The sequence below is a fragment of the Protopterus annectens genome, chromosome 6.part0, assembly GCF_019279795.1.
Source record: "Protopterus annectens isolate FY-2018-M chromosome 6.part0, PAN1.0, whole genome shotgun sequence".
Taxonomy (NCBI): domain Eukaryota; kingdom Metazoa; phylum Chordata; order Ceratodontiformes; family Protopteridae; genus Protopterus; species Protopterus annectens.
This window is the reverse complement of record NC_056737.1, coordinates 1,561,839,053-1,561,863,843: the sequence shown is the minus strand read 5'-3', so window position 1 is coordinate 1,561,863,843 and position 24,791 is coordinate 1,561,839,053. Positions and strand designations below refer to the sequence as shown.

The 24,791-nt window shown below is 37.8% G+C and overlaps 1 protein-coding gene across 1 annotated transcript in view; it reads left to right on the top strand.

The window, feature by feature from the left end:
• The window catches only part of LOC122804004 (integumentary mucin C.1-like), a 191,268-nt gene that overhangs the window by 98,219 nt on the left and 68,258 nt on the right, over positions 1–24,791 (top strand). Inside the window, exon 8 of the mRNA XM_044073686.1 lies at positions 7,763–7,795. Coding sequence (XP_043929621.1) covers positions 7,763–7,795 — 33 coding nt within the window. The remainder of the gene's footprint in view (positions 1–7,762; positions 7,796–24,791) is intronic.

Sequence of the window (24,791 nt, the reverse complement as noted above, 5' to 3'; positions counted from 1 at the left end):
GTAGGAATAGGCTTCAGAGTAAAATGAGGGAAATGAGTAACTTTGGAAGTTGAGGGGACAGGGTTAGGGGTATTTGATGAGGTTTGAGTTGATATATTATTAGGAAAGGATGAGGCAAGCTTGGCTATTGAGTCAATGAAGAAGGAATTGAACTGAGTAGCTATGACAAGATCTAGAGAGTTGGGGTCAGGGCAGGGGTTATCTTTTTTGCCAGGACAGAGGACTGAGGAGATACTGCTCCAAACTTTTTTAGGGTTTGATTTATGGTTGTTTTGGAGTTTGAAATAGTTGGATTTTTGGTTGATGGCTGTTTTTTAACTTTATTTCGAAGTTGCTTGTACTTGGACAGGGAGTTGGATGTTTTGAATTTTTGGTAGTATTTTTATGATTTATCTGGGAGATGCATGAGGGTTTTATTCTCTTGGGTTAGCCAAAGGACAGTTTTGGATTTGACCCTTTTAGTTCTGGAGGGGGTAAATCAGTTAAGTAGATTAGTAAATATTGTATTGAAGTAAGTGAGAGCATAATCCAGAGGAAGAGTTTTTAGATGGTTCCAGTTCGTCTGTTTTAAACAGTCAGAAAAGGTTTAAAGGTTGAAATTTTTTAAGGTATTGGTTAAGATATATTTGTTCTGTAGATGGAGGGGGGAAGGTGAACAGTGTGCGAAGGCAGGAAGATGATCGCTGAGGGAGTCGGAGAGGGTACCACTGTCAGAAATAATGTTAAGGTGGGAGACTAATATCCAATCCAGAATACTGCCTGTAGTTCTATTCTTTTTAAGTCTAGTCGGAGTGTTGATTAGCTGTGTGAAGTTATATAGGTTAATACTCTGAGAAGGTGTAGGTGAGTGTATGGAAGACCAGTTTATGTTAACGTCATCTAGGATTATTGTTTCATTATTTATGTTAGAGGTGAACCATGAGAGGATGTCTTCAAGGATAGGGATATTGTTACCTGGTGGTATGTAAAGAGCAGCTATGCATATACTTTTATAGTTATTAACTTTTAGGAGGGCCATGGTTAGCTCAGCAGTAGCAAATTGGGGTATGGGTTTAGTAAAGAGTGTCACTGTTAAGGAAGAGTAGAAGAGTAGGGCTACTCCACCACCTTTGTTTTGAGATCTGTTGTGTCTTATGATTCTAGAGTTGGGTGGGGTTATTTCAATGTCTTCTATATGAGGCTTTAGTCAAGATTCAGAGACAGAGAGAATGTCAGGGTTGTTATGGGAGATCCAGGCATGGAAATCAGGTATTTTACTGCATAGGCTCTGGGCAGTAATTGTAGCAAAGAGTAGAGATTTGTGGGGAGGGGTGGAGGAGGCAAATTTGGGCTGGAGGATTGGTTGTTTGAGGGACCAGGGTTTGGATGTATGTCACGAGAAAGGAGGATGGAGATTAGCTGAGAAAGGAGGAAGGATAGGTGTTTACATTCTTTGGAGTTAGAGGGTGGGGTAGCAGAGAATATAGGGCCGGGGTTGAGGAGTATGGTGACTGGATTACAAATAATAGGGAATAGTGTTCTGATAAAGAGGAGAGAATCACTGTTGAAGTACACGTGGGAAGAGATATAGGTTGTGAAGAGTGATTATTTTTTGAGATATATAGAGGTTGTATGAAGAGGGGGAGAATAAGAAAATTGGGGAGACTGGTAAGGTGGAGTTGGTAGTAGAGAAAAAGAGGTAGGAATATAGTGGGTAGAGTCTGTGAAGGTTTTATTTGCATGATTGATGTTAGATTATTGTATGTGGTGGGGATGTATGGGAGAATAAGAGGGAGGAAAGGTAGGTGAAGAAAGGTAGTAGTACAGGGTAGAGTGCAATGTTACAGAGGGAACAGGAGAGTTTAGCAGAGAAGGGGGTGTAACTGGATTAGTGGAGTAGGGTAAACAGTGATGTGTAGGTGAGTAGGACTTAACCTAATAAGGTGTTGTGTGTGTGGGAGTGCTGCGAGAAGGATAAGTGTAGAGGTGTTGAGAACAGGTGGGAATTAGGGGGAGAGTAGCGGAGTGGAGTGAGCCCTTAGGGCAAACGGAGCAGGTAGAGCCGAGAAGAAGTAAGAAGAAAAATGAGAAACAATCAGTTAAACAGTCTCTGGCAAATATGTAGAGCTAATGTCCAGCACGGAGGTAAGATCAAGTCAAAACAATCTAGTTCTGGGAAGTTTAACAGTTTCTAATATGGCGTTTTAGTAAAAAGAAAACCACACTAGGAAACTTGTTGCAATCCCTGAGGCTTGCAGTGGACTAGGAGTTACAATATCGCCCAGTATTAATAAAGAGAGAGGATATGTAATGCCACCTAGTGGCATACTTATAAAATATGTAAAAAGAAAAAGAATAAAATAGAGGGAGCTTCTTTAAACGGGACGGTGGGCGGCTAACAGGGAGATAGTAGGAGTAGAAAAGAAGGTTGCTGTAGGCTCCTAGTGTGAGCACCACAAGTAGCTACAAGGAACACTTTTAATACATATATGCTGATGCGGGAAACCCATTGGTATGGCACTGCAGAACCTGTTCTATCAACTTTCTTAAGTTTGTAGGAGTGATATTTGAAACGTAAATTGTACTCTTACTGCCCCATTATTGATTGACTTGTCCAGAGGTTTGATAATTGGTATGGTTATGTTTTTGGAGCAGAGGGTAGGTTTATCCCTCACTTAGTGAAGTGTGCACATTCATTGGAACTAATATGGCAGATGACACAGTGAGCAAAAGTTATTGATTCAGTTTGTCTTTGTTATCTTAACCCCTCTTGACACTGGTGGCATTTGGTGGAAGATGGTGATTTAGGCTTAATATATCATTACAATGGTTATGAGTTATGGCCTTCATTAGTTCTGAAAATGTATATTAATTTGAAACAGGCAGGGTGCACTATGTCAGAAATGTTAGAGTACTGACTGTGTTTTTTCTTTTGGCAGATGGCAGATGCACAGAGCTTGGGGAGTCTGGTGGGAAAGTGAAGAACATAATTGGGGAAGTCATGTGGAAAGCAGGTGCAGCAGTTGAGGCATGCTGTCACAGAGGATGTGTCCACCACTGGGGCAGTGAGCGATGTGAATGCAGATGAGGACACGCAGAGTGGGTATTAGTCAATGTCCTGAAGGATGTGGATTTGAAATTTGATAGATTCTGCTGGGATGGATGCTCCTGCCACTGGAGTGGTGCACAATGAGGTCACTGGAAATCCTGCTTTATTCATTAAGGCACATCAGAGTGCAATTTTGGAGTAGTGTGTGGAGAAGTAATGATGAGGTACATCAAGGCAGGGTGAATCAGCTAATCCTACTTTATTCATTAAAGCACATCAGACTGCAGTTTGGGAGTAGTGTGGGGACAGGTGATGATGAGGTATGTCAGGGCCAGGGTGAAGCAGGTTTGAGGATTGTTTATGGGGAGTTTGCAGTTGTCCACAGGTGGGGTGAAGTCACAACATTGTGAAGTTGGGTTGCATTGTGTGAGAATGGTAGCTGAGTTTTTCTGTGGCAAGGATATGCAGGTAGGTTGCTTAGAGGCCAGTGCTATAGTGGGAATTTAGCACTATTCTCCGTTGGATTTAGTATCAATGGGTGGATTTAAGACTAGGTGTGTGGGGGGGATAGGGGGATGTTGTTTCAAGCAAGGCATTGTTCAATGGTTGCTAGGGGATGCAGGTCATGTTTGTCTGATTTACTTGGGGGGGGGGTAAATCAAAAAGAAATTCTAGGAGTGCAGTATCGGTACAAGATCAGTTTAAGGCTGTCATGGAGCTTGTTGGGCTCTTGAACTGTGCATATTTTGGGGAGTGGTTTTGGTTTGTTGGCTGACAGGATGGAAGGGCATTTGATGGGGGGGTGTACAGGATGGAGAGATGTTAGGAGGAAGGATGTTATTGACTGGAGTTAGTTTCAGTCTGTCTGATGTTGAAGGTTTAGTAGAAGTTGTGGAAAAATGGTTAATTTTCATTGGGACAATAGGGCAGTGGTATAAGCTCCTGGTGTTGCAGGAGGTGTGCTTCAGGTAGGATTAGAATGACTGGATGTGGTACAGGTTTCTGGAGCAGCTTTTGATATGAAGATACGTGGTAGAGCATTCCAAGATTTGGTTAAATTGTGTTTAGGTATGGGAACACAGTAAGGCAGTTCAGTTGGCCCAGGTTAAGGTGAAAGGGTTATGTGGTTTTACTAAATTGGGGACGGTGCATCATAGGTTTTTAGGGTTGGGGTAGATTTGGTAGAGTGAAGACTGACAGATTATGGCTATTGACAAGATAAGTTTTATTGTCAGGGATGTTTTTGGTAATTGGAGTTTCATTGGGTTACAATCTGGGGGGTATTGGAGTTATGGAGTAATGAATTCATTAAGAGGGCAGTGCATTGGTTAGCAAATACTGCATTGGTCATCGAATGTTTTTTGTCTTATATTAGGCAGTGGTTATGGTTGAATTACTAAAATGATCATTTGAAAAGGAAATCTCATTTTGGGCATTATTATATCCTGTTTGGTGGTACACTTGGCATGTTATGACCTTTGAAAAATTGCAGAGTTGCCATTGGTGGTTAGGATAAGTGAATATATGTTTGATTTGCAGAGGTTTTACAAGGGTATGGGTATTACTATGGCATTGGAGAGGGATTATTGGTTTGATTTCAGCTGCTTAGGCAACTGGTTGCTTTGGATGACAGGGATCCAGTTTGGTTCAGAGGGGATGGAGTACACTGAATGATGTTTGGCTTCTACCCTTTTTAATGTATGGTTAGGTTTGTTTCAGAAAGTTTTGTTGGAAGTTTTGGTGTGAAGGAGGGAGAACAGCCTGGTCAGGCTGGTGGGTGGATAAGAGGAGCAGGTTTGTCCCTCTTCTGTTCCCCCTCTGGTATTGGATGTTCATTTCAGTGAGTTGGGAAATGCAAGTGATAAGTAAACATAAGCAAGTGGAGGTGGTAAGGACACTGTTTATTTGGATGAATGTTCATTTCAATGGGTTGGGAAATACAAGTGAGCAGTTGGACTCTGCTTAATAAGTAAAAGTAAGTAAGCAGATGTAAGGATGCTACTTACTTGGTTGGATGGCAAATTCAATAAATGCAAAATGAAAGTGAGCAGTGTGATGCTGCTTGATAAGTAGATAAGTAAGCGGGGGTAAGGACACTGCTTATTTGGTCAGGGCGAGCAGGGTCACACTGCCCTAGTTAACATACATATGTGAGTGTTTATGCTGTGAGTAATAAATTAAAATATTACTTGGTCAATAAAGTTATGTTTATGGAATTTTAATACAAAAAAACAGGTTAGCGCTTTCATGGAAAGTGCTAACCTATTTTTTTTAGAAATAAAATTTTATACCCTTGCCCTCTTTCAGTACAAGTGTGGTTTTATTAGTTTAGATTTTATAGTCAGTTTTTGTATGGCCATACTGTTCATCCTACTAGCTGGTGTTCTTTGTTTGTAACTTATAAAAATATTTAAATGCCCAAAGTCTAGAAACATTATTTTAGCTGCAGTAGAGAGACAATTAAAAATATTTTAGAATTCTAGACATATTTTAAATAATAGTATTATGAATGTTATGGAGTATTTACCTGTTATAAAATATCTGTGTATACATAAGATGTCCAGTATTCTGCATCACCTTTAATGAATGATTTGGCTATATTAACACAATTATACCAGAGTTTATTAATTTTTCTTTGAGGCTGGAGTATGGAATAAGAAATAATTATATATGGTTTTATCATGTAGTAACTATTTTGAAACAGTAATGTTTTAAAACATCCTTGTTTATTGTGTCTTTCTTTTTGAGTAGCTTCATTTGCTTTTCTAATTTTCAGAGAGCTTCTTTAAAGTATTATAGCTCCAGGGCATTTTTTCATTGCCTGATATTACATAGCCATTTCTTTATTTTCTTGACCTTCTGTGTTCTTCAGTAAGATGTTGAATTTCAATGATAAGGAAAAGAGTCTGAAATTCTTGTTCTGTTAAACTTCTGTCACCACTGAGTTCTGCAATTTAACACTGAATGCTTGATGATTAATAACTTACAAGTACTAATACATGAATACGACATGGTGTAGATATATAAAGGAATATAAATGCCCCTAGATATACACAAACACATGTCCATATACATATATATATATATATTTATACATGTATATAGACATATACACATGGCTACACACACAAATCATCCAACTGTATCTATATCTGTATATGTGTATATACATATGTGTGTGTGTATATGTGTATATATATATATATATATATATATATATATATATATATATATATATATATATATATATATTTATATATATCTATATATATATGGGTCCCCTTCAGTCGATCGAACATTTACAAGTTCGAACCACATATGGCCGAGACCATATGTTCAAACATGCAAAAGGCTGGTCGGGCTGAATGGAGATCTCCGTACAGAGCGGAAAGGGAAGATTTCCCATTTCCACAATGTAGTGCGATCTCAGAGTTGATATATTTAAGTAAGGGGGTGTGGGGGGGTACAGGGGAGGCATAGCCCCCCCCTGCTATAGACATTTAGTTTTGTGTTTTATTGTTTTTTGTATTTCTACTTCAGTGTTCGAACATTTACAAGTTCAAACATATGGTCTTGGCCATATGTAGTTCGAACTTGTAAACATTAGATCAACTGAAGTATATATATATATATATATATATATATATATATATATATATATAAGTGTACTTTTGAAGAATGAAAGTTCACTGCTTCGAACTTCAAAAGTACACCCACACTAACGCGAAAGTGCACTTTCGCGAACCCACTAGTCCGAATGGGCTAGCAGTCACGGAGCTTAGGGTTAGAGCACGGGTCATGGTAAGGAGATAGTCCTACTAGCTATCCTTTTACATAACTCTTGCCCTAACCCTAAGGTTTGGGACTACCGCACGACATTGGAAGATATTCCAAATTGCGCTATGTCCTCCAGTGTGGTGCGATAGTCGCTGACCTTAGGGTTAGGGCACGGATTAGGGTAAGGGGATAGTTAGTAGGGCTATCCTCTTACCTTGACCCATGCCCTAACCCTAAGATCCATGACTATCGCACCACAGTGGAGGACATAGCCCGTTTTTCAATGTCCTCCATTGTGGTGCAGTAGGTTCAGTCTAGTGAGCTTAAGCGAAAGTGCGGGATATACTTTCCCATTTCAAAAAAGTGAATTTTCGTTGTAGGAAAGTACACCCATATATATATATATATATATATATATATATATATATATATATATATACATGTGTGACTCTATATAAATCAGGATTCTATCACTATAGCTCACTAGGGTAAATATGTCTATCTTTCTAATCTATCTTCATATGACTTTTAAAATGACTTTTGCTCTCTCTCTTTCTCACATGCACATGTAGATATAATGATCAATCTCTTTAGCTCTTAATTTTATGTACATAACGTAAGGTACAAGAAAAATCATACCTAAATAAAGTCACAAGAAAGAAAAAGGTGTCTAATGAAAAAGTATGTCTCAGGAAAAAAGCAAATAAGAATAAGAAATGCACCTTATTTATTTGTTAGTTAATTAGTTAGGTAAGTAATTACTTTATGTATGTGTTCATTTTTGTAGTATGTAAAGATGAAGAAGCATACAGGAAATGAAGCTTAAACAATAAAGGAAAGCTGTATCTATGGTTATGGAAGTGACTTAATAAGATGAAAAGTATGCATTGGCAAATGTGAAGTTGCAAGTGAAATTTTACTTAGCTTATTAATTTCTGTAACATATTTGTATTCTAGCACAAACCACTGTTTCTGCAACAACACCTACCAGTAAGTCTTTTAAGTTATACCAAATCTTTGTAAATGTTATAATTAATTGATGCTGCTTTGGCAATTTCAAATTGAAGTGCAATTGTACTGCTATACAGCAATGATATATTTATTTTTATCATTAGAAACTATGAACTTCTATATTAAATATCATTTTAAATATGTGTGTTTATTATTTGCCTGAGAGTCTTCCCAAGGTGTCATTGCTACATCTAATATTCTAAAATGTGTTTAAAATCCTTAAGAAATGAATTGCATGAATCTGAAATTATTCAAAGTTCTCATATAATATCAAACAGTGCCAATATTGCCAGTGATGATGTAGGCATTCCATTTCCAGATATTATTTATATTAAACTCATATTTTGACCCAGGTCAGATTAAGGTGGAGGTGGGATTATATCAAGAATCAGCTCTGAGCCCTTTCTTATTTGCAATGGTGATGGACAGGTTGACAGACGAGATCAGACAGGAGGCCCCATGGACTATAATGTTTGCAGATGACATTGTGAACTGTATTAAGAGTAGGGACCAGGTTGAGAATACCTTGGAGAGGTGGAGATACGCTCTATAGAGGAGAGGAATGAAGGTCAGCAGGACTAAGACAAAATATGTATGTGTGAATGAGAGGGAAGATAGAGAAATGGTGAGGATGCAGGGAGTAGAGTTGGTAAAGGTGGATGAGTTTAAGTACTTGGGATCAGCAGTTCAGAGTAATGGTGAGTGTGGAAGAGAGGTGAAGAAGAGAGTACAGGCAGGGTGCAATGGGTGGAGAAGAGTGTCAGGAGTGATTTGTGACTGATGGGTACTAGTAAGAGTGAAAGGGAAGGTCTACAAGAGGGTAGTGAGACCAGCTATGTTGTATGGGTTGGAGACGGTGGCATTGACAAAAAGGCAGGAGTCAGAGCTGGAAGTGGCAGAGTTAAAGATGTTAAGATTTGCACTGGGTGTGACAAGGATGGACAGGATTAGGAATCAGTATATTAGAGGGTCAGCTCAGGTTGGACGGTTTGGAGACAAAGTCAGAGTGGCAAGATTGCATTGGTTTGGACATGTGCTGAGGAGGGATGATGGGTATATTGGGAAAAGGATGTTAAGGATGGAGCTGCCAGGTAAGAGGAAAAGAGGAAGGCCTAAGATAAGGTTTATGGATGTGGTGAGAGAAGACATGTAGGTGGTTGGTGTGACAGAGCATTATGCAGAGGACAGGAAGAAATGGAAACAGATGATCCGCTGTGGCGACCCCTAACTGGAACAGCTGAAAGAGAAGAAGAGATTTTGACCCAGGTCAAAGACAAGAGAAGTGTACAAATATCAAAATGTTAAATCAATATGCAAACACAGCACACTGAATATGATCTGCAGAAGCTGGTGAGAACTACTTAGGAAATGTAACAAGGGATCCAAACTTAAACAAGGCCCACATTGGAAGGCTGTCTAAAACAACTTTTTACTATTTTACAAGATGGGATAGGGAAGATGAAATAGAATATAGAAATATTTGCAGGCAAATTAAATTGAATGCTTTCATTAAACCTCATCTTAGTGCAGCCATTAAGAATAAAGCTGTTTTATAGTTACACAAGAAAAAATATTAGGAAGTAAATTGTAACATGCATTTTTATAATTTTAATTTTTAAAGTTCTGTATCTGAGTTCATAAGTAAGTGATGTGGGTCCCGTTGTTTTAAATACATCATGTGATTAAATGCAGTACTATTTAAATTGCATTTTTTAGTCTAATGAAGTCTGGTATTAAAACAAGTTTTTTTTAATTTTTTATATGTTTAATTAAGAGTGTTCTTTCGATATTTTTTCTGCCACAGCTGTAGTAATTTTATATTAATCATACTGAGCATAAAATGTCATCTACAATGTTCCTGTTGCAAACAATGCTGCTATGAAAGCTCACTATCAGATTGTGTTCTGAATTATGCTTTATATATTATACAACAAATTCATATGATAAGAGGGCAGGGGAAAGGTGATATTAGTGAAAGGCAGGTGAGAATGAAGATTCATTTTGTATAGCAGGTAGTGAGGAAAGAAGAAGGAGAGGAATACAAAGATGGAATGGTCTGAAAACCCACACAGTGTCTATGCTTCCTTTTCTGTCTGTAAATAGAATATAACAAAATCTACTTGCATATATCTATATATCTACACACACACACATGGTGCAGGATGTTTGGACCCAGCCGATTAACCCCTGGACAATTCACCCCCAACCAATTCGAACCCGGACGGTTGGACCCCAGTAAAAAATGTAATATAAGTGAAGCCGAAGCACATCAAAGCAGAAATAGAAATGAAAGACTGTCTAAACATTCTTAAAATTGATTTAGAAAGTATTTATTTTCTATGTATTTGCTTCGACTACACTTGCTTTAAACTAAGTGCAAATTGGAACTGTAATAATATATACAAAAACAGTAAGTGCCAAAAAAAAAAAAAAAAACGTTTGCTGACTAATCCGGAAGTTCACGGTATTAACTAGTCCGGAGTTTCTGTATAACAATAACGTCATTATTACATAAAAATAAAGAAAATTAGTGATAAAACAACAAGTAAGGATTAAAAATACATTATGACAACATGATGTTCTGTTTGTTTCCCCTGCTGAAGTTAATGGGTTGTGGGTGTAAGCTGTAGCAGCACTGAGCATTGTAATAGTGAAATGGATGTTTGGCCCGAGAATTGCACTTCTAAGCTTTGAACTACTTGTTGATACTTTTTACAAATAAATGCCTGAGTCCTTAAAAACAGTGTTTTACTTAGGAATGTTTGTGCACTGTAGATGGATTAGACTTTATTGTGTGTATGTTTGTTTCTGCACTCTACAATCAAGTCAAGTCCTCTGCAGCACTCCACACTATCACTGTTGCTGGAAATCAAGAGTGTTTGCATTTACTCATACATCCATATCCACTTTCCTGAGGTTCTGATGTGCTTTGATGGTAGACGGTGGGAAATGGTGAAAACTGCATGTTACTGCTTGAGCTTTGGTGGTAGTATAAATGTTCAAGATGAAGAAGGCATATTAACCTGAATAAAAAATTGATTTCATTTAATTTTAAAGCAATTATTTATAGTAGATAATAGATTAGTTAACATATCAACATAATATAAAATAAAAAATATATATATGTAATTGATGGAAAACATATGTTATAAAATATGCAATAAAATACCAGTAGTCATAATATGTTAAAACATAACACTAGTTATTATATGTTAAAGATTTAAATGTTATATTTATACTAACCAATGTAATAATTAAATAAAATAAACATATTAATAAAAAATATATTTACAATGAAAAATTAACAGTGTTATTATTGAATAATTGATTAATTAATAACTTAATGATAAAGTACCTAAAATAATATATTTGGTGTCAAATAGTCTGGGGTTGAACTGTCCACTAAAAAAATCACATATGCAATACATATAACTTTATACATGAAATTGTATAGAAATGCATTGGGGTCGAACCGTCCAGGGTCGAATAGTCCTGCTTCCCACACACACACACACACACACACACACACACACACACACACACACACACACACACACACACACACATATATATATATATTTATATATATATATATATGTGTGTGTGTGTGTGTGTGTGTGTGTGTGTGTGTTTGTGTGTGTATTAAAATATATATATATATATATATATATATATATATATATAGATATAGATATAGATATAGATATTAAATATGTAGTTGACTTAAACAAGTACTTGTATTTTATGCATGTATAGTACCTAAACCTATTGGACCTGAATTTACAAACAGCAGACTGTGTTTCTCAAGATCAAACTATGGCATTAATTGAACAACAAAAAAATAATTAAATAAATAAGAAAAAAGAGGTTTAAAGGAGAAGAACGATCTCTGGGATTCTCCTTTCTCTGGGATCTGTGGTCTTTTTTTTTTTTTTTTATTTTCATTTTGTTAACACTGTATATTTCGAGAGACAACATTTCAATAGAGAGCAAAGTAATTAAAAATCAACCTCAAATAAATTCATTCATTTTCAAACACTGGTTTTATTTTAGCCAGGGTTTTGGGGAGCAAGAGTTTATTGCAGCACACAGTAGACATATGCTTAACAACTAATGTTTGGTGGGATGTTATACATGTTATACATGCACACACACACACACACACACACACACACACACACACACACACACACACACACACACACACACCAGACGCAATTGCACTCAACCATCTCATGCACAACAGCAAATGCTTTGTTTTGAATTATAGGTTGGAGTGTCAGTATATTTTCAAACATATTCCTGCACTTCATAACACATCCATTGACACTCCACTATTTATTTTAAAATTTCTAATTTTAATCTACTTATCTAATGCCCGACTCAGAGAAACCTAGCAAGTACTGGCAAGGATAACCATAAGGCCTTTTACAGCTATGTACGCCATCTAAAGGGTAGGCCCCTAGCATGTGCAGAACTGGTGTCCAATAGTATCACACACACTGACCCCACAGAAATAGCAAACCTACTAGCAGTTAGGTCTGGCAAAAATTTCACTCCATCATCCCCTGCTAACTTACAACAAACCCTCCCGCAAACTGCCCCCCACCTTACAAGTCTGAAGAGGAGGTCCTCAAAGCCCCATCCAAGGCAAAGAACGCGGCTACTATGGGACCAGATGACATCCCAGGCTATCTTCTAAACAGGCTAAAATATGAACTAGCATCACTACTAAGTACCCTTTTCAATTATAGCCTAACCACAGGGTTTGTTCCTGTGGAATAGAGAACAGCTACAGTTATTCCCTCCATAAAGGTAGCCGAGCAACAGACCCAGGAAATTACAGACCAATAAGCCTGACCAGCCTCATCTATAAGGCCATAGAATGTATCATTATGGACATCATAAATAAAGACATAGTTGACCTCCATATCCTGGACTCTACCAAATTCAGCTTTGTGGATGGAAGATACTGCCCATTAAATCTAGTGGAGTTCTTTGAAAGTATGACCAAGCACACTGATGAGGGCAAATCTGTGCACACAGCATACCTCAACTTGGAAAAGGCTTCTGACACAGTCCCACATTCAGGCATTACCAATAAACTTAGCAAACTGAATGTAAACCCCTACATTGTAAGATGGGTTGCCAACTGGCTCACAAACCAGACACAGCTATCCAAGTGGGTGACATCACATCAACCAGCAGACCTGTTATCAGTGGGGTGCCAGAGGGGTCAGTGCTGAGCCCCCCTACTGTTTGGTATATACTTCTCAGAAGTTCAGGTCAAAACTAAAGGGTTGTGGCTGACCATATTTGCAGACAGCTGCAAATTAGATGCAATCATTGAATCCCCAAATGATGTCAGTATACTCAAAGATGGTCTCATCAAACCAATGACTGGTGTATTAGTCATGATCTCAAACTGAATGAAAAGAAATGCATCATCATTCCCTTTGGCACAAACAATGTCTCTTCACACTATCAAATCAATAACAAAACCCGAAGTACCCATGAAGTGGTAAGAGACCTGGGATCACAGGTTGACCTCAACCTTAATTTTAACCACCATATATCTACCATTATAAAGAAAGATTTCCAGGTAGCTCACTTGATTAATAAAGGCATCATCTCAACAGCTTAAGAACTTATAATCTCTGTCCCATAATTGAGTATAACACCCCTTTCGATATGTACTGCACTAAGTATCTACAGCAATTAGAGAGACCTCAGAGGATTCTAACAAAGAAGATGAAGGGCCTCCAGCATGTGCCTTACATGGACCGACTAAAATCTCTGCCACTATACCCCGTATCATATATACTTCTTAGGGGAGACTTATGCCTGGCCCAGACAGCAACCCAAAACCCAAATCTAATGAACTTAATGCATATCCATAAATCAAATGGGTCTAGGGCTACCCATTCCAGGGACTTAAATATGGTCTGTGACTTAGGACATGCTGGAGGGACAGATTTATATACCAGCAATTTCCATGTCTACAGGTTACCAATTCACGTGAAACAGAGGACCTCTATGACACTATTCAAGAGGAACCTGGATAGTGGATGGGGCTCAAATTCTTACCGAGATAGTGCCGACAACCCTCCCTGACATTGGCAGTCATCGCTAAATTCAGTCTTGGTACCTGTACAGTATTACAATGGGTTGAAATGGCCAGGCTTAAAATGACCACCAGTCTTTACCCTAGAAATTTCCTAAGATCCTATCATCCTATGTGCAGAAGCTAGTGAGAAGTACTTAAGAAATGTAGCAAGGGATCCAAACATAAACAAGGCCCACATTGGGAGGCTGTCTAAAACAACTTTTTATTATTTTACAAGACGGGGTAGGGAGGATGAAATAGAATATAGACATATTTGCAGACAAATTAAATTAAATGCCTGCATTAAGACTCATCTTAGTGCAGCTATTAACTATAATGCTGTTTTATAGTTACACAGTTTAAATATTAGGAAGTAAATTGCTACATACTTTTTTGTAATGTTCATTTTTAAAGTGATGCATATGAGTTCATAAATAAGTGATGTGGGTCTCATGATTTTAAGTGCATCATGTGATTAAATGTATTACTATTTAAATTCCATTTTCAGTTTGATGAAGTCTGGTATTAAAACAAAAGTGAATATATATTTTTTAATTGTTTAAGAGTGTTCTTTCCGTATTTTTTCTGCCACAACTGTAGCAATTTCATATTAATCATAAAGAGTGTAAAATGTCATCCACAATTTTCCTGTTACAATGTTTGCTGTCAGAGCTCACTATCAAATTAAGTTCTGAATTATGTTTTATATATTATACAATAAATTTACATGATAAGAGAGAAGGGGAAAGGTGAGATTAGTGAAAGGTTGGTCAACGAGCTTGTTGAGGAAGTAAAGTTGAAACGGTCTAATTGTTTCTATAGACCCATTTTGGACTGTGTTAACATTAGGACTGGTTTTGAGAATACCCCTGGTCCTTCCACTTTAGATATTCATAATTCAAACACTGACCAGCTCTTTAAAGTACCATCCTTTATAACAACATTTTATGTTAACAGCAATGTCTGTTTTAACACCATTTGTAAAAACTGGAATATCTTTAAGGGGGACTCTAGCATTTTCAATAAGGTAGGGGATAAACCTACAGTAATTTATAAAAAAGCAAAAAAATCTCAAAACATTATTAGAACAACGCCAATGTGCTATTCCTAGAATAGTAGGCATGTACAAGTGCCAGTCATGCAATTATTGTCAACATGTTACTCAATCTAATAGATTTAAAGTCAATAACTGCCAGTACACTTTAAAATGTCGAGTTAATTGTAACTCAAAAATGATTGTATATTTAGCCCAATGCCAGGCATGTCCTTCTTTTTATATAGGAAAGACGGAGAGACGTCTCTGTGACTGGGTATATGAACACATTTACGCAATTCAGAAATGTAAAAGTGAAAATGCTTTATCTAAGCACATTATCTCTTATCCTAACCACAAGTTTAAGTTCATGATCATTGACCAGATGAATGACACTTTTAGGGGTGGACTTACCCCCCTAAAATTAGAAGAACTTGAGCTATTGTGGGAAATAAGACTAAACGCTTATAATTACCCCGGTCTAAATGAATGTTGCTCTATCACAAGTATTTTAAAGCTTAAAAGCCTAATCCGATAGCTTTATTCTAGACTTCTACTTCCCAGTAGGCCATTTCTCAGTATGGTTTGAATATAAGTTCCTGTTGCAGTAGAGGATTTATATATTTATTATTTTCATTACTTTTATTTTTATTTTCATAGTCATCTTTATATCTACTTCTATTCTTATTATTATTTTTATTTTACATACGGTCACAAAGCACATACAACTTTATAAGCTTGTATTTTAAGTTGTTTTTAAAGCTTGCAAACTTGCCTATTATGCTTGTATAACTTTAAGTGTTAATTTTTTAATGACTTGATTAATTAGTTTTACTATTTAAGTCATGTGAGTGAAGTGAGCATTGGTCTGATGAAGTTTGAACATTCTGTCAAATGAAAAGCACTTAACTATTAAACACCGGATCACCTGTCCGCTCATGATTGGCAGTGGAGTTTTACAGAGTCGAGTTGCCAGCCCGGCGCCCAACCTTCCACAGAAGGCACACACATGCACGCACTCACACCTAGGGCCAATTTTAGAGTGTCCAATCCACCTACAGCATGTTTTTGGGATGTGGGAGGAAAAAAATAAATAAATAATATATATATATATATATATATATATATATATATATATATATATATATATATCTATATATAAAATTAACTGCACTCAAAAAAATTGAACGGAGAGAAGAAATTTTAACTAAGAAATGAACTTCGTGACAATAAAAGCATTCAATAAAATAGTAAATAGCACCAACAACTCTTGTAGAACTTTAGCGCTTTCATCTTATTTATTATCAAGACTTCTTCAGAAAGACATGTTTCATAAGTGCTTATAAGCTTTCACTTATGAAACATGTCTTTCTGAAGAAGTCTTGATAATAAATAAGATGAAAGCGCTAAAGTTGTACAAGAGTTGTTGGTGTTATTTACTATTTTATTGAATGCTTTTATTGTCACGAAGTTCATTTCTTAGTTAATATATATATATATATATCTATATATATCTATTTATATATATATATATATATATATATATATATATATATATATATATATATATATATTATACATAGAGAGAGAGACTGACTTAAGTATTTGTATTTTTTGTATGTATAGTACCTAAACCTATTGGACCTGAATTTTAAACAGCAGACTCTGTTTTTCAAGATCAAAGTATGGCATTAATTGAACAAAATAAAAAATAAGTTTAAAGGAGAAGAGCAATCCTTGAGATTCTACCTTCTGTGAGGTTTTTGGTCTTTTTTTCATTTCGGTAGCACTGCATATTTCAAGTGACAACATTTCGATAGGGCTCCAAGTAATTAAAGTCAACCAAAATATTTTTTTTCATTTTCACACACTGGTTTTATTCTAGTCAGTGTATTGGGAACTAAGAGTTTATTACAGCACGGAATAAACAAATGCTTAAAAACTGATGCTTGATGAGATGTTATACACACACCCACACACACACACATACACACACACACACACACACACACACACACACACACACACACACACAAAATCACACTCAGCCATGTCATGGACAACTAGGCATGCTTTGTTTTGAACTACAAGATTGCAGTCTCAATATATCTTCAAACATATTCCTGCACTTTACAACACATCCATTGACCTTCACTGTTTATTTTAAAATTTCAGATTTTAATCTACTTATCTAATGCTCAACTCAGTATGAAAAAAGTTCTCTGCATTGGCACTATATGATATTAAAGTTAAATGACAGAGAACACATGCAATCTTTATCTTGAAAGTCTGTCTGTTATATTGCAAAATGTGTAAGCTATAAAACTATAAGACATGAGGATAAATGAGATTTGGTAGCAAACCAAGTTCTCCTGGGAAATCTTCAAGAGGGGTTAAGGTGATATATTAGTGGGAGTCAGCTGGGTTAGGGAGGTGAAAGGGTTAAATGGAGAGAGGGATGATTGGGAGGAAATGAGAAGGATGGGGAGGGACTTAAGGGGTTTAGACAAGTGTAGCTGGGTAAGCAATCACATTTTGGTGTGAACTTGCTATAGGGCAGAGGTAGGTAATGATAATTATTCAAGGTTTGGGGCTGTTCTTGTTTCTGTTTCTTTACCACGGTGTCCTTGTATTGTTAGATTATTAGCTGGTAGCAGGATTGATGGCTGCTGTCATTAAGGATATGGCCTGTCTTTGGAAGAGGGATTTGGGGTGCTTAATGGGTCCTGCTGTGTTAATGCTAAAATTACAAAGATACCGTAGGTTTCCACGTTAGTAGTGCAGATGTGCACATGGGTGTTTAGTGGGTTAGATCTAGGACAGCAGATGGGTTCAGCATTTTGCAATTTTGTTGTGTGTGCTGTTTTGTCTCAGTGGACGGTCGCTTGGATGTGTTCTACACTCTACCTTTGGTGTCTCTACTTTCTTCCTATTGCTTGTCATTGTTTGTTGGACCCCATGTGGCTCTGTCCTCAGCTGTTGTGCAGTCTATTCGCTGGACTCATAAGTGATGGTTTGTGGTGTTTTTGCAGGCTTCCATTATGCCATTGCTCACTGCGCATGCACGTTGATTTCCCGGGCTTAGAGGACAGTGTTGGAAATGGTGGTTTGCTGGAAAACGTTTGATGCACGATTACTGAATGTGGTAAATAAAGGCAGACAATTGCGTTTTAGACTTCTTTCCCTTTGTTAATTTATAACCTATTCAAAAAAGAAAAAAAGGGGGGGTAATTAGTTTTGGATGCTAGGCTCTTTCTCAAAATGTGCCTTAGCACGACCCTGTTTCTCTGGTAACTTTCTGAGTTTATAGGGGTATATTTTCTCCAGCATTCCTGCACTGTAAGGTTGAGAGGTAGTGGTTTGCTGGTGGCTGAAAGGTTACTGTGGAGTTGGATGATGGCTAGGGGCCATTTGCTGTGTACTTTGTGACTGTCCATATTGTCATGGAATGTAAGTCTGGTTGGCTTGATGTTCACTTTGGTTTGGTGACTGAAGGTTGTCTCTCATCTCCATGTGGGGGAGTGTGAGGGTAGTGATCTTTCAGGAGCAGTGCATTGTGGGCGCTGTGTTTTCCTATCTTCTTGGCACCGCTTGCTGCCCTGGTTCATTGCTGAACATCTGGTTGGAGAAATATTCTGCAAGTTTTTTGGGAAGGGAATTGTAAAATTGGTTGCAATTAAAAGAGTACATAGTAAATTCTAATCCTTAAGGCTGCTGAAAAATGTTAACCATCATAGAATGTCCGATGTTGGTTTGTACAGGAACTTTGCTTCAGAAGTTCTTATAAACTGCCCTATGCATGAATTTGGGGACTTAATTTGCCATACACTGTGTCTGCGTGTCTATTATGGGGGGGAAATGACCTTGGCAGCCTTGTTTCCCACAGAAAACTCCGTGCATGGTCTCTCAGTCAGATGTGACCTTGGAGAGAGAAACAGCTTAGTTTACATTTAGTAAATTGGAAGCAAATATGACTTCATGAGGACATTTGTTAAGGTTACGTAGCTCGTACATAGCATAACGTGTATCTTTCTTGGTGGGCCTTTCTGTGCTGCTAAAATGTTAAACACTGAAAAATCATTGCCGATGTCTCCTGCAAATAAGAGATTTACAAATTTTCAGTGTCTGTGTTTTTGGAAGGGAGAAAAGCTTGCTAACGTTCACAATAGTAACTCCTTTTCTCATGTGTATATTTATGCACTGAGGAATCTGAAGGCTCTAATTCTGTCATTTTCAGAGTATAATAAAGTTTGGTCAAATTTGGAAAGTTGCCCCTTGCGTTCTGAAGTTTTCTCCGCCAGTAAAAGGAAAGGGTAACTAAAAGGGTGGGGGTACTAACTTGAGATGGAGTTACTCGTATAAACTATCGCCCGAACCTTGTTAAGCAATCCATGTTTTTGGATGGGAGAAGCTCGCAAATCCTTATGAACATAGTGCATTTTACCATCTATAGCTTAATGCTATTTTCCCATTGAGGGCATGTATATATGTATTTCCACTGAACAATCATAAGGTTTTAGTTTTGCCTTTCATTGTATGCTAAAAGCTTGGTTAAATTTATAAGGTTGTCTCTTTTATGCTGAAAGTGTGAGCTTCTTCAAGTTTAAGCATTTTCTGAAACTGCCTTCGCAAATTGAACAGAGCATGGAGGAAATGTAGAGGGTGGGGCGCAGTTGGGGGAAGAATGGTGGTCTAGCCTTCTGACAGAACTGTGTTCATGGGCTATGAGGCAGCCCGCGTATTGGCCATTCACTGTGCAAGAGTAGTGTAGCATTATGGCTATGGGGAGGGGGTAGTGCAGGGCCTATCTTGCAGCCATCCCCAATTTGATTAAAATAATGGATCAGTCCCACCAGTCCCACTTAACTGGATGGAATTACACTATAGAACACCACAATTAAAGGTTGTTTACAAAACTACATTATTTACATGTGGTGGGAGTTGCTCATATGTTTGTACGTTTCTCGAGTTAATTGCACATTTATGATTCGAGTGTATGTCATTATCATCAAAATGAGTTTTGGGCAAACAGCAGTGAGTACATATATTACAATAATGACAGTAACTTCCTTCATTAGGAAGGCAAGCAAGTACCTCAGCACTTGAGCAACGAGAGCTGATGCTCATTTGTGATCAGGAAATGGCTGGTCGTTATTTTAAGGATAGCTCTAAATGTAATACTGAATAGAGTAAGAACACTAGCAGGGGACAAATTAAAACAGATTGGTAACACAATTTTTTTTTAATTTCTAAGAGGGTAATAACAACATTATTTGTTTTAAACAAACTATTTCTAGAGAAATCACTTCAGAGGGGGCCATCTTATATAACCAATGTTGTCCAGAACTATTTTGTTGTAAAATATACCTCTAGTCTTCATAACAGAATACATCTATTCTAGAATGTGCTGACTGGGCAGGTTACTGGGATAGTTTTCTGGAAGTCATTGGGTGGTGGTGCAGTACTGCTCAGACTTTTGCCGCATTTTGGTCCCTATTTCAAAAGTGTGGTTTCAGGGCAAATCATTGAAGAATTGAGGGTTGAAGTCAGGGAATGATGATAGACATTTGCGTTTCAGACTTCATACCCTTCAGAAATTCATTCTAGTGCAAAACCTGTTCTATTAAATCTTGAAAGTTTGCAGAGCAATAGTTAAGTGTCCCAATTTTGGCCTTTGTTTCCCCTTTATTGATATTTTTTCAGATTTCCTGCTCTAAGAGGTGGAGAGGTATGGGTTGAGTTTGGGATGGTGTGAGACGGGTAGGAAGTCGTCCTTGTTTTGAGCCTTTGTTCTGGCAGTGGGTATGTTGTTCGCAGGCTTGGTAGGGCTTTCATTGCTATTCAGGTGCAGTTGCTGCCATTGGGGGGCTGACTGTTGGCTGTCGATATTGTCGTTGGGGGGGGGAGGCTTCTCAATATACCTCCTATCTGTACAGATTTTGCAGAATGTCCAGACTGAAACCATATATTAGCAGGCATATGTTGAAAACAGATCTACTACCACATGTAGCATGAAGTTCTATAGCAATATAATAGCTATGACTGGAAAACTGTGCTGTGAGGTAATTTATATGGATTTCACTTCAGTATTTGCCAGGGTCGTACACATAACACTGTTCAGTAAAATTAGCACACTTAGGTTTGAAGTACCCTTGATAAGATGGGTAGCTGCATGGCTGACAAATGGGACATGGCAAGTATCATGCAGCAACTGGACAGACAAAATCCTTGGTTATAGCCAAGGTCCCACAGGCCTCGGTCCTAGGCCCTTACTTTAGATGGTATCTTTGGGGTTTGATATGCAGGGTTTGTAAGGAGTTTTTTTTTTCCTTCGGTACCTGGATTGCCTTTGTGTGCAAATGTAGGGTTATGGGGAAGCTGAAGGCAGCCCTGGCACTTTCTCCCTCATTTGTGTTTTTTGATCTTCTATGGCACGGTGATTCTGGGGAGGGGATGTCACCCATAGGGTTTGCAAAGGTGTGTGATTAGTCAAAATTAGCTATCCCCCCCTGGGATTTGTCATAGTTAAGATGCCTGGGATGAATTTGTGGTTACCCACCCACTCATCAAGGTTGCTTTTGGAGTGGACAGCAACATACTATGTTTCAGAGAAGGGGCAGTCTCTGGGGGGCAACTTGTCTCCTTAGCAGTTGGTATTAATGTCATATATGACTTTTAAGCCTTTGGGTATTATGAGAGGAGTTAGACTTACTCTTACTTCGGATAGGGTTGAAGGAAGATGGTGGTGGTTCCCCTTGCTAGCATTTAAGATTAAGATACTTTGGTTTATGGCAATGTATTAACAGTTTCTTTTCTTTTACAGATCAATGAGGGATCAGCATATATTGACCATTGTGCCCATAGCTGGATTGATAGGTAGTACTGTTGCGAAAAGGTGTGGAGAGTCACATCATTCGGTGACCTGAAGGTGATGCATGCTGTTTGGCTGGAGTGGCAAGCAAAGACTGCACAGGCAGATTACTGTTAAGTAAGCAAGTCTTGGTTTGAGGTCTCCTAGCGGATGTTTAGGGTTGAATTCATGAATGAAGGACAGAGGGCATATTGAGAGGAAAGCTTTAAAGGGGAAATCCAAGGAATATGGGATTTTGGTGTGTTTTTTCAATTTAGCAGGCATCATATTTTTAGTTTTGGAAGTCTGATGGAATAGGACCTATTCTTGGGGTTGATATGACTGTGGTATGGTTTGCTGGTGTAAGGCTGGGTTAGCAGGACCAAACGCTTGCTGCAGGAATTTGGGGGTAGCTTTATAATTCAAGTAGATGGTAGGGGTGTTAGCTTGGTCAAATTGTGTTGCAGACACCTGGGGGTAGGTGACTGCTGGACAGGTGGTTGCGTTATTTGGTTCAGGCTTGTACATAGGGCAGGACATTCCAGTTGGTCAGGGGGATTTAGCAGTGACTTTTGTATTTTACAGGGGGCAAGGTTATGTTAATTTACAAATTTTGGATGGTGGCCTGATTGCCATTTGGTAATGAGTGAATTGGGGGAGGGGTTTAAGGTTGGGCATGTAGAATACTTCATTGCTGGGATAGGGAGTTCAGGAACTAGGTTAAGGGGTTCTGGTTTTCTGGCTCTTAGTGTTAGGTCATTAAAGTTTTGAAGTAGAGTTTTGAAGTTAGTATTTGGGTGGTTTTGGGATTACAAATTTTCTTGCTTTTGGAATAGTGGGTATGATGGTGGGATTACTAGGCAGCTAATTCACTAAGAAAGGAAAATCAATTTGGTGATTACTTGGGGTTCTAATGTACTTTACAGATGATGGGTACACCGAATGATGTCTGGCTTAACCCTTCCCTTTGGTGTCTGGGTTCATTTCAAGGATTCTGGAAAAGGAAAATGAGCAGCTACAGGAAGTTTGCTGAATATATAAGCAAACTGAGGTAAGGATGCTGCTTATTTGGTGGAAGGCAATTCAATGAATGATGTATGAAGTTAGATGGGATCCTGCTTCATAAGTAAGGTAAGTGAGTACAGGTATGGATGCTGCTTACTGGGTAAATGGGATATGAAGTAAGACTTGGATGCTGCTTCATAAGTAATGTAAGCTAGCAAAGGTATGGACACTGCTTCCTGGGACAGGGTGAGTAGGTACACTGCCCTGATTAACATTACAAGGATGTTTATGCTCTGTTTAGAACCAACTATATTGTGTCTAGTTGTATTTAATAATTTTGGTGATCAAAGCTATGTTATGGAAGTTTTAATAAAAAAATCATCAAATGTCATTTGGTGTGATGTGTTTATTGAAGGGGACCGGGACAAATCAGTACTTCTAATAGGTTAGGAATTTTTACCCAGTAAAATTATGGTAGAGCATTAAAGCTTCCAAATATCTTAATGATTTCCAATTTGATTCTCTTATCAAAATGCTGTTAATTTAATAAATATGGTTTGGTTAACTTATAAAAATATTTAAATGCTAGAAGTCTATAACTTTTACATTAGCTGTAGCAGAGACACAATCACATAATATGTTAGAATTCTAGAAATATTTCAAATAATAGTATTATGGATGTTATAGAATATATCCCTGTTATAAAATATCTGTGTATACATTAAGATGTTCACTATTCTGGATTACTTTTAATAAATGATTTGGCTCTATTATCAAAACTATCAGAGTTTGTCAGTTTGTCTTTGAGGCTAGAGTCTGGAATAACAAATAATCATATATTAATCAAGTCATGAATTAACTATTTTGAACTAGTCGTTTTCTTTTTTTAAAAATCCTTTGCTTGTGGTTTCTTTCCTTTTGAGTAATTACAGTTCCTTTTTTAATTTTCAGAGAGCCTTTTATGATGCTATAACTTCAGGATTTTTTTTCTTATCTGATATTACATAGTCATTGCTTTATTTTCTTGATCTTCTGTATTTTTCAGTAAGATGCTTAATTTTTTGATAAGGAGAACAGTCTGAATTTCTTGTTTTGTTATCCTCAGTCCTGCTTACTGCAATTTAACTCAAGGGCCTCATAGAAACAGACAACTGGTGCCAGAGCCATGGCCTCAAGCTAAACGCCAAAAAGTGTATAGTCATCCCCTTTGGCAAAAACAAAGTGCCCACAAATTACCACATAGGTGGTAATCCATTAAGTACAGAAGAAATAATTAGGGACCTGGGGACCTAAGTTGATAGCAATCTCTCATTTGACAACTACATGGCCAAAGTGGTTAGAAAAATATTTTATATAGCCCACCTAATCATGAAGGGATTCAAATCTAGATCAGGGGAGGTCATCGTGCCACTTTACTCATCCCTCATTAGGCCCATAATTGAGTACAATGCCCCTTTTGGGCTGTACCTTACCAGACACCTGCAGCAACTGGAAAGACCCCAAACGTACCTCACCAAGAGGATCAAAGGGCTCAAACAGATGCCATATGCTGCCCGGTTAAAGAAACTCCAGCTCTACTTAGTGGCATACCACCTGCTCAGAGGCGATCTGTGCCTGACGTATAAAGCCATGTACAACCCGGAATTAATGGACATGCTGCACCTCAAAAAATCCAAATGCCATCAAGCTACACGCTCGAGAGACTTGAACCTCAGCACTGAAATAAATAGGACATGCTGGAGGGACAGATTCATAACCCAGAGGCTCCCTTCACTCTGGAATAAAATCCCAGTCCAGGTTAGGCAGAGTCCCTCATTGACTCTCTTCAAGAGGAATCTTGATGAGTGGATGGGAGATCGTAGGTTTACCCCAGGTATCACTTCTGTGTCACTGTTAGACAGAGGCACAGTATACTAACCTCGAAAAAGGGCATAGCAAAATTAATTTAAAATGGGTGGCGAAAGCCAAACACACTCTGGCT